The sequence below is a fragment of the Mesoplodon bidens genome (assembly GCF_964165515.1).
Source record: "Mesoplodon bidens genome assembly, chromosome: 9".
NCBI classification, from domain to species: Eukaryota; Metazoa; Chordata; class Mammalia; order Artiodactyla; family Ziphiidae; genus Mesoplodon; species Mesoplodon bidens.
In genome coordinates, this window is record NC_138166.1 from 91,996,350 (window position 1) to 92,007,656 (window position 11,307).

The window sequence follows — 11,307 nt, forward strand, 5'->3', positions numbered from 1 at the left end:
CCGCGGCATGTGGGATCTTCCCGGACCGGGGCACGAACCCGTGTCCCCTGCGTCGGCAGGCGGACTCTCAACCACTGCGCCACCAGGGAAGCCCTGCAGAACTAATTTTGAAACTATTTTTTTTTTCAGAGTCTTGCAAAAGATCATCGAATGAAACTTATGCAACAGCAGCAGGAAGTGGCTGGACTTTCTAAACAGTTGGAACATGTCATGCATTTTTCTAAATGGGCAGTTTCCAGTGGCAGCAGTACAGCATTACTTTATAGCAAGCGACTGGTAAGACGAACTCAGTGTGGCATTTAACATACTGTCAAAATACAGAGAGAAACAGTGGAGTGATTAGAATGCTTAAAATTTAGAAATGTTCATTAGTCTGTTTGTACTTAAATGCTTTTTACCTTTTTCTAATGTTTATCAATCAAAATATTTTGGTTTTCAAAAACCTTATATTGCCATGATTGAGGCGTATCTTCAATTTTAATCTACCATCATCCCTCCTGTTTTGTTCTTTTCCAAGTTTTCTCTGTCTTAGTGACAGTTGAACTTAATACTAACAATAATGATAAGAGTAAACATTTCCTGATCACCCGTAGTGTTTCAGGCACTGATCCTAAGCATTTCCATGTAACATTTTATTTAAACATTTATATCATTTTTATGAGATAGGTATACCTATCCATCCATTGTATGGGTGATGAAACCAAAGCACAGAGTTAAGTAACATGCCTAAGGCCACTCAGCTTGGACACCTGAACCCAGAGGCTGTGTTCCTTTTGTCTGTACTACGTTGTTTACTCTGTCAGTGATATATGGTGCTGGATATTTCAACCCCATTGCTAGAGAAAAGTGGCTCTCATTTGTTCAGCTGTTTTCAGAATAGTCTAGAACCTTGCTACTGAAAATACGGTCACTGCATACTAATCAGGTGGTTCAGTAGATGTGGAGTGAGGCCAAACTCTGTAGTTCTGCCGAGCTCCCAGGTGATGCTGCTGCTGCTGCTCCGTAGACCACACCGTTAGTAGCAAGGATCTAGAAGACATTCAGCCGTGGAAGTCACACCATATAAGCATTCTTAAAAACTCCTGCTTTACTCTTATTTTATTAAAGATTCCACAGAGATTTACACTTTGAAATCAAATTATGACATCCAAATCTGTTTTCTGTTCACCCACTCAGTTTTGTGAAAGGAATTTTCTACGACCATTTTGTAATAAGGAAATGCACTTCAGGATAAACTTCTGTAAACTAGGTTCAAATATTGAGTAACTTATTAGAAAACTGATTTGTAACTATTCCTAATCATGAATTGTATTCAACTCTTAAGATTTTTTTCTTTCATAATTATCAATGATGTGGTCAATCTTGAGTCTTTTTTTTCTTTTTCTTCCTTTTTACTGCTTCATTGGTGTAATGAAAAACAGCTTCTATACAGTACATACCTTCTCTGTTACTTATATTTTCCTGTAAGTCAAACGAAACAGGGATAAAAGGAGAAAATGAGAGAATTGTCTTTTTTTCAACTAGACCCATTATGAATATTTTTATTTGTATGTGTGTAAGAAAACATGTTATTCACGCAATCAGATATTCAATCTCCTTATCAGTTTAAGAATTTGTTTCTCTGATTTTATTCTATGATTTTGTTTGTGATTATAATACAAAGAAAACAGTAAAAACTCGAAGATGGGATTACTTAATCTGCACAATGATCTCTTGAAATAGGAGAGAGGAAGATTGTTCTCTATATTATACACAGGAGAAAATAAACACAGTGAAGCATAAGGAACCAGTATTACCAGCTTCCTGATTTACTAAATTGTGTTTTTTAATTTTTAAAAGCCTGTGGAACCCAAGCGCATCACTAGCAGCAGATATAGCTAGCAAAATAATTTACCTATAGTGAATGCAGAGCTAAGGCTTGTGATTACTTTTAAACATTTAGAAGGATTTTTAACCTCAGAAAATTGGGAAGTCACTATATTATGCAACTCTGTCCATTAGAGCTTCTATGCTTCATAAATATAGCCATGTTTACTAAGGTTATTTTTTAATGATGGCTTTTATATGCTTAAAAATTAAAAAGAAACGTCTTACTGGCCTGAAATTTCAAGCTTAGCTTGTAATTCTTAGTTCGTTTTTTTTTGCTATAGGAATTATAATCAGTAAAAGACCAAACCCATCGGAATAGCAGGATCCTTTCAGAAGTCCAGTTTTAAAGTCCTTTTTTTTTTTTTTTGTGGTACGCGGGCCTCTCACTGTTGTGGCCTCTCCCATTGCGGAGCACAGGCTCCGGACGCGCAGGCTCAGCGGCCATGGCTCACGGGCCCAGCCGCTCCGCAGCATGTGGGGTCTTCCTGGACCAGGGCATGAACCCGCGTCCCCTGCATCGGCAGGCGGACTCTCAACCACTGCGCCACCAGGGAAGCCCTAGAAGTCCAGTTTTAAATATATTTTAAAACATTTTCACAGTACTTCCTTAGGATTCTTCTGTCGTCTGTTAAACATTGAGTTTATCCTTATATTATTTAGAAGGAAGGCAAGAAATACCGACAGAAGAGACCAGGAGAGTAAAACACAGTTATTCTTTTTACTAGCAATAGATATTTCTATAATACTAGTGATTAGGAAGCTGTTAAGGTATAGGTAGTAAAAGGGAAATCCACAATCTTTTTTACTCCCTTTCCCCTGTCCTCCCATATAATTAATCTTCAAAGACTTTCTTTATGTTTCCTGAATATCTCATCGACAGTTCCTTGCTTTTAGTCCTCAGGGTTCAGAATGTCATGATCTTTTGCCTGGGTACTGTTATCCTTTCTTAGAATGCTTTTTCTTTCTCTTGAGTAGATCCTCATCTTTGTAGGTTCAGTTCAGTTTAGATGTGTCTTCCTTTCCTTTTGGCAGCCTTCCATGACCAACACTGGGTTGGATTACCCTTCTCTGTGTTTACAAAGCCCTTATGCATATATCCATCATACTATTACTGATTTTTATCTACTATTATTACATTTACATATTTTTCTGTGAATTTCATTAGACTTTTTACTTCTTAAAGGGTAAAAATTTTGTGTTACCCAGTGCTTGATATATAGGAACTCAATGAAAGATTGATGGTAAATAAATAAGGTAGCAGATAACATCTCTTGTCAGAAGCTATAAATAAGTGTAGACAAAACCTTATGTTATATTTTACAGGACTGGAAACTTGAATACTAAATTTCTTTAAGTTTATTTTAACTTCAGTAGAAAGGAGACAGTATACAGTATTGCCATCTGAAAAGCTGTTTTGACATCTTCCATAGTTTTTTAAATAATTTTGTCCTTTGCTTTTTGAACAGTAGCTAAGTTTTCAGTGTGAAACCTGACTTTAAGTTCAGATACATCTGAAGGGATCAACAAGTATATTTAATTAATCCTTATTTATCTTTTACAGTAGCCAGGGTTTATGACTCCTCATAGGAAAGTTTTTGCCATAATTCTTTTGCTTAGCATATTATGAGCATGTTTTATAATGAGAATTATTAGAAGATGCAAAAAAAATTAAGAAAGGTAGAAAAACTTAGGCAAAAGAACATTGTGTTGAGTGCTGTTTGCTAAACACTGTGCCATGTATTCTACATACTCCCAAAATAAATACGTTTTTTTACACAGAATTTATTATAGCTATTTAAGATAATTTAGCAATTGAATGAAGCAAACTTATTTATTCAAAAATTATTTATTGAATACCTGTTATGTATCAGGTGGCATTCTGAGTACTAAGGGAACAGAAAACAAAGCAAAATCTCTGCCCTCAAGAAGTTGCATTTTTAGGGACTTCCCCGATAGTGCAGTGGCTAAGACTCCACACTCCCAATGTAGGGGGCCTGGGTTTGATCCCTGGTCAGGGAACTAGATCCCACCTGCCTGCCACAACTAAAAGTTCACATGCCACAACTAAGGAGCCTGCCTGCCACAACCAAGGAGCCCATGTGCTGCAACTAAGGAACCCATGAGCTGCAACTAAGACCCACACAACCAAATAAATAAATATATTTTTAAAGTTGCATTTTAATGAAGAGAGATAGACAATACCAAAATAAGTAAAATGTGTAGACCATTGCATGGTATTGAGTGCTCTAGAGAAAAGTAAATTAAGGGAAGAGTCTGGGAGCATTGGGGTAGGATTGTGATTTTAGATATGGAATTCTATCTAAAGAAGGTGATATTTGAGCAAATATCTGAAGAAAGTGAGGAGGCAAGCCATGCAGATACTCAGGGAGAGTATTCAGGCAGAGCACAAGTACAGACAGCAAGTGCAAAGACTGAGGTGGGAGTTATTTGTGATATGGACAGCAAGTAGGCCTAAGAGGGTGGAACACAGTGAAAGAGCAGACAGTAGGATGAGTAAGGTCAGAAGTACTGGAAAGCCAAATAGTATGAGCCTTGTAGTTGATTATGAGGACTTTGGTTTTTAATCTAAGTGAGATGAGAAACCATTGGAGGGACTTGAGGAGAGGAATGACAGAATATGATTTACAGTTTAACACAATTACTCTGGCTACTGGAAAAAAACTGTGGGTGGTTGAAGGCAAGGGAGAAATAAGGGAGACTATTTATAACCTTTCTGCAATGAGGTGGCTTTTCCAGGGTAGTAACAGTAGAGTTGATAATGGGAGAATTGGTAGGATTGTCCATATCTTTTAATGATAGAGCCAACAGGATTTGCTGACAGGTGGAACGTAAGGCATGAGGAAAGGAAAGGAACCAAGGACTAAGCAGTAGGAAAAATAGTGTTGCCAATAATTGAGGTGGGGAAGATCATAGGACAAGTAGACTTGAGGAGAAGGATCAAGAGTTCCCTTCTAGACATATTAAATTTGAGGTACCTGTTAGAGAATCAGGTAGAGATATTGAGCAAGCCATTGGATGTGCAAATTCATAGAGGGGTCCAGGCTTGAGATATAAATTTAAGAGTTGGATAAACGGTGAGGCTGGATGAGATCACTTAAAGTATGTGGGTGCAGGAGAAAAGAGCAGTTGCAAGACTGAGCCCTGGGACATTCCTGGTGTGGGAGATGTGAAAGAACCAACAATGGAAACTGAGATGGTGCACTGGGACGCAAACCTATTCTCAGCGGCCTTAAAATATAGCAGCTGGTGAAATAAGGGGGAAACCATGAGATCATAGTTTGTTCAAAGCCAAGAGAAGAAAATGCTTCCCTGAGGGCCAAGTGACCACCTATGTGAAAAGCTACTAAGCCTAAATGGTTTCAGGGAAGAATGGGAGCAGAGGAATGGGGGACATTATAGATGAGTCTTTTGAAGAGTTTTGCCAGAAAAGAGAGCAGTTGATGGCGGGAGAAAAGGAGCCAAGAGTTCTGTTTTTAGCTGGGAAAAGTTAAACATGTTTATGTATTAATGGGACTGATGCAGTAAAATGGAAAGCTTGATGGATACAGGAGAGGGGAGAAAACTGCTGAGCATTGTCTTTGTGTCGGCAAGAGGGTGTGGGGCACTATTGCACGAGTGCAAGGATTGGCTTTAGCTAGAAGCATGGCCAGTTAATCCACTGTGATAGGAGGGAACGCTAATACTGGTCAGTGGTGGAAGTTTGTGGAAGTTCCCTGATTGTTCCTGTTTTTTCAGTGAACAGTAATCAGGACCATCAGCTGAGATGGAGAATGGGGGAGGAGATGCTGGAGATATGAAAAGAGAAAGGAGGTTTGAAATAGTCATTTAGGAGAGTAGGGACGTGAAGGACCAGAGGCCCGTCAACCTTAGGGCCCTACCTAAAGTAAGCAGGCTGTGTTTGAAGTTTGGTCAGTCCCTTTATCAGTCCAATCATAGTGAGTCAAAAGTTAAATTTAACCAGTGTTGTTTGTTGGTTGTTGTTTGGGGAAAAGGTTGAGGAGAGGGAAGGAAGTATGTGTAGTTTGACATTTGAGAGAAAGAGGTGTTGAAGGTATATACCAGGAAATGATTATGAGGATTAACCCTGGGATTTGAGCTGGATAAGGAGAAACTGAGGGCTAGGGTAAGGGTATTGGTAAGATGAGGTCGAAGGACAGGGAACATTTTACGAGCAAAGGTTTATAGGACCTTTAGGGTTTGTAGGATTATTGGTATCTGGGCACTAGAAGGGAGTAAGCTGGAAAGAAAGATCATCTAGATGGATATAAAATCATCAAGAATTAAGACAGGAGTAATGTTGGCGTTGGTGATGGTGAGCCAGGAGCTAAACTCTTCAAGACTGAGGGAGAGTGACTGAGTATTCACTGAGGACTGCAGTGTGGAGGAGATGGGGGTGTGGTGTGATGACCCGAGATTCACAGCATAGGAGCAAGGAGAGCCATCCCACTAGTAGGCCTAGTTATGAGCTGAACTTATGTTTCCTGAGCAGAGAGTAATTTGTATTTTCTGTAATTCATTAGCCACCTAATCTCAACTCTGCATCCTTCTTTGAAAGAGTAAGTAAAATAACTAAAAGAGCAGAATTTGTGAAAATTTTTTATTTTACAGATACTTGGTTGGTGCTTCTGTGAAGTTTAAATAATTCAAAAAACTAACTTTAAGCTAGTTAAAGTTAGTTTTTTGTATTCAACAGTATAGCTAACTGAGTTGTACCTCAAAACTTGTAACATGTTTTGGAAGGAAAACTGCATTGTATGTCCACTTTTTTATAACTTATATATATATATATGATTGCTTATTTTGTATTAGCATACATTTGATACAGAGACCATTTTTTGTGTATTTATTGGGAACTTAATAAATTATTTGCCTAATAAAGTTTTTTTTTTTTTTTTGCGGTACGTGGACCACTCACTGTTGTGGCCTCTCCCGTTGCGGAGCACAGGCTCCGGACGTGCAGGCTCAGTGGCCATGGCTCACGGGCCCAGCTGCTCTGCGGCATGTGGGATCCTCCCGGACCGGGGCACGAACCCGCGTCCCCTGCATCGGCAGGCTGACTCTCAACCACTGCGCCACCAGGGAAGCCCGCTAATAAAGATTTTGATGTTTAGTTGTCTCTCTGCTTTCTTCTAGATTACATACCGGTTACGGCACCTCCTTCGAGCAAGGTGTGATGCTTCCCCAGTGACCAACAATACCATCCAATTTCACTGTGATCCTAGTTTCTGGGCTCAAAATATTATCAATTTAGGTAGGCTGTTATGTACATTTTCTCAAAGTGCCATTTGTTTCTGGAACTCTTAGTGATTATGAGATTATTGAAAATGTATTCCCTTCCACCCCCAAAGTGTGTTTATCATCTTGTTTTAAGTACATGGAATTTTCACTAGTATTTCATTAGTGTGTGTATATGCATGACACATGCATGAATATAAACACACATGTAAATATGTGGATGATATGAAACATCCTTTATATTGACTCACAGGGTGTCTAGATTTCTGGATTTAGGAGGTTTTTTTTTCTTTCCCATAGAATCTTGCTTGTACTGTTAATTACATACTTATCAGAATGGTTGATAAAACTCTTGACTTATGACTGCCATTAATATAGGATTTTTTATATTTAGAATGTTTTCTGTTAAAACAGGACTTCTCATACAATTATTGGCTTACTTACTCTTGAGAGCCAGTCATCAGGCACCTAATGGTTCATTTGCTTTATCTAGCTAGGGAAGACTTCTCATTTCTTCTTTTGCCTTTTATGTAATTATTATGTAATTTTTAACCTCCTAACTGAAGTGCACCATACGTACAGATAAGTGCCCAAATTTTAAGTACTAGAGCGCACTGAGTTGTCACAAAGGGAGACTACCATTATGGTATCATTTGGTAACATCAAATATCCTTGCAGGCAGTACTTGCTACATTATGTGCTAGTAGAAGAAATCTTCAGTTTTTGCCTCCTTTCTTAATTTCTCACAGGGAGACTGTAGAAACAGAAATTTAAGAATTCCATATACATTCTTCATCAACCACCAGTATTCCCTTTGATGACAGTTTTTGGGCTCATTGACTTTGTTTCAAAATCTTGAAAGATGGTTGCTGTCTCATTCCTTAAGCTAGATTCTGTGTAAGAAAGCAAGAAATGGCTGGAGAGAGAGCCAGTGCTCTCAGAACACACCAGGAAAGGAAGAAATAGGCTTACACAAACCTCATTCATACATGGGAAGAACAGAAGGAATGGTAGTATGGTGACCCTTTGAAGGAAAGGTCATAAGTTGACTCCTGCAGCTCAGTCTAGAAGCACATATTTATTGATTGATTGATACATAGCAAGCAACTGGAATCATACACACTCTCACCTATGTAACTAAAAAGAATCATCTTAATACAAAGCGTGTGTATAAGTTAACTATCTCCTACCCTCCACCATACATGCAGCTATATAGAGAACCTATCACAATTATATATCCACACAAATAGTCATATGTAGAACTGTATGTACTTATAAGCATATTATTTAAAACATAGACCACATAATGTAAACATAAATAAAATTAAGAATATGTGTAACTATACACATAAATGGATATATAAGATATATATATATAGATAAGTCTACAGCAAAAACAAAAACATCTGTTTGTGAAGAGTTTGTAAAACAATATCCTTTACTGTAGGACTTCTCAGAGCTGTCCTATACAGCTCTGTAAATTGCCATTTACAATGAGATTTACATTTTAAATCTTCTAAGGAGACAAGTTTCCCAAACTTGTTTATTTATGGCTTCTGAGAAACATGTTATAGAAGACTGCAAGGGAAAAATGTTGATTTGGATGAATATTCAGTTAGCATCTTTGTGACTTTGGGTAAGTTGTTCAATCTCTCTGAACCTTAAATCCCTTATCTGTACAGAGGACTTTAACAATATACATAGACCTACTGTCGCAGTATCTAATACAGAGTAAGTATTTAATGAATGATAACTATTTTTTAGGATGCATATGTTTATTAAATCAGAAACATTTAACTGAGTCTCTGCTGTTGAAGAAATCAAGCTTTGCCTTATACTTGGACCACACCTGTTAGAGGTACCTTTAAACTCTAACAGTATAGTTATAAGGCAGAGTATTCTCCATCAGAGAACTAACAGTATACTCTGTGAAGGTGTAAAGAACTTGAGAGATAACTAAATCAGAAATACTGTGGTATTGTTTTTAGATCCAATGTCAGGTTTGCTTGTTTTGTTTTGATATGCAACAGCAGTCCTCAAAGTAGGGTCTGAGGCTCCTTCAGGTGATGACAGAGGCCTCCCGTTTCCAAGTACGTATCCATGTATGGCTGGATTTTCTTCATATATTTAAACAATATATTAGATAATACAGAAACAGGTATGAGAGTTCAGCTATTAAGCCAGACATTTAAAGAGATGTTCGAAAATGTAAAATAGCGCCACTCTTCACTACATTTTTTTGAAAATAAGTATTTTTTCATAAAAATGTGTTATTATGGGTTGTCACTTTTAAATGAATTAGTGAGGAAAAATGTTTTTAATTCTCATTTTTAGTTTCGAATATGATAAATTTTGATTGATAGAACCTACATAAACAGAAGCTCTTTGGGGTTTCTATTTTTAAGAGTATAAAGGGTTCCTGAGAGAAAAAGAAGTTCCTTGGCAATTCTGAAGATCAGTAAAAATAACCCTACAAAATATGGTATTTCACTCCCAGAAAATATTTAGAACTTAACCTTTTCTCTTTAACTAGGTTCTTTAGTAATCGAAGATAAAGAGAGTCAACCACAAATGCCTAAGCAGAATCCTGTCATGGAACAGAATTCACAGCCACCAGGTGGTTTATCTTCAAACCAGTTATCCAAGTTTCCAACACAGATCAGCCTAGCTCAATTACGACTCCAGCATATGCAGCAACAGGTAATGGCTCAGAGGCAACAGGTGCAACGGAGGCCAGCACCTGTGGGTTTACCAAACCCTAGAATGCAGGGGCCCATCCAGCAACCTTCCATCTCTCATCAGGTAAATTTGGAAGCAGGCCTGTCCTAACTTAGATAATTATAGTACAGTTGTATTCAGCAGCTCCTAAAATAACCAAGGCATCTTTCATCCATGACTTAAATATATGAATTTATAAAAATTTATCACATTAAGGATCCCTGATTTAACTCTAGATTTTAGCCCTTCTCAAAAAGGAATTAATGGTTTATTTAATTGGGACATCTATTCTCATCTGCTCTCTTTCATCTTCAGATTATAAGAGGATAAATGATTCCATTCCTAAATAACTAATGCATATGATTGATGGGAAAAGTTGTGTACCTGTAATTCATGATTCTTATATTAGTGCTTCAGGACGACTAATACTTTAGGTTATCTGTTCTGTGTAAGGATGCAGTGTTTAGAAAACCACATTGCATCTTAGAAACTAGGACAAAATGAAATAGAAAAGGGCAAGGGTGTGATTCGTTAGAAGTCTACCTTTTTCAAACTTTATTTCTGAGCAAATGTTCCATGAACCATTCTTATTTTAATCCATACAAATTGTTACTTTCAGTTACTTTTATTTATTAATTTATATTCCCTATTTCTCAGAAGAATTTGAACTGATTTACAGTAAATGACACAAATGAAATGGCAGAGGGATTAGTAAGTGTTAAGAATACTCAAAAAAAGCGTGCAGAGCTAGGCTAAGGGTTATGCTAAGGGTTAAGGTCATTATGCTTGAGAGCAAGACCTAGCTCAGTTTTTTGTCAGCCAAACAAAAAAGAAACAGGAATAATATCTATATTATTTGATTAAGGGCTTCCCTGGTGGCGCAGTGGTTGGGAGTCCGCCTGCCGATGCAGGGGACACGGGTTCGTGCCCCTATCCCGGAGGATCCCACATGCCGCGGAGCCTGTGTGTCCGGAGCCTGTGCTCCGCAACGGGAGAGGCCACAGCAGTGAGAAGCCCGCGTACAGCAAAAAAAAAAAAAAAAAAAAAAAAAGGAGCATGCCATTAGAGTAGAAATTTTTTACTAGTATTTTTCTAGGACTAATAGGAATATATAATGTGGTTCTTTATGAAAAAGCAATTAAATGGCATAATAGCATTTTTTGGTAGCAGTTTTACAAAACATGATTTTCATAGGACTCTTCTTTCAACCCTGAATAAAAGTTGTGGGCGTATGTAGATACTGATTTTGTTAAATTGCTTCTGTGAAGGCCTGAGGTGTGATGTATTTGAAGTTTATGGCTGTCTAGTAATTTGATTAAGAAGGCATGTCAAATCCAGGAGAATATTAGTATGACCAGTTGATTATTCCTCTTGAACTTTGATTTAACCCAGGTTTTAAAAAGGAAGTAAATAACAAGCAATTAAGAGGACTTTGTTTGGTGAGGGTTCAATGGGAAAAGACAT

At 37.7% G+C, this 11,307-nt stretch overlaps 1 protein-coding gene across 2 annotated transcripts in view; it reads left to right on the forward strand.

Annotated features, from left to right (window-relative positions):
• TRIM24 (tripartite motif containing 24) overlaps positions 1-11,307 on the forward strand; it is a 94,761-nt gene that overhangs the window by 58,511 nt on the left and 24,943 nt on the right. Inside the window, exons 7-9 of one of the 2 annotated variants that reach the window (XM_081244468.1) lie at positions 130-276; positions 7,024-7,141; positions 9,659-9,927. In XM_081244468.1, coding sequence (XP_081100594.1) covers positions 130-276; positions 7,024-7,141; positions 9,659-9,927 — 534 coding nt within the window. The remainder of the gene's footprint in view (positions 1-129; positions 277-7,023; positions 7,142-9,658; positions 9,928-11,307) is intronic. The other variant, XM_081244469.1, reaches the window with a different exon arrangement.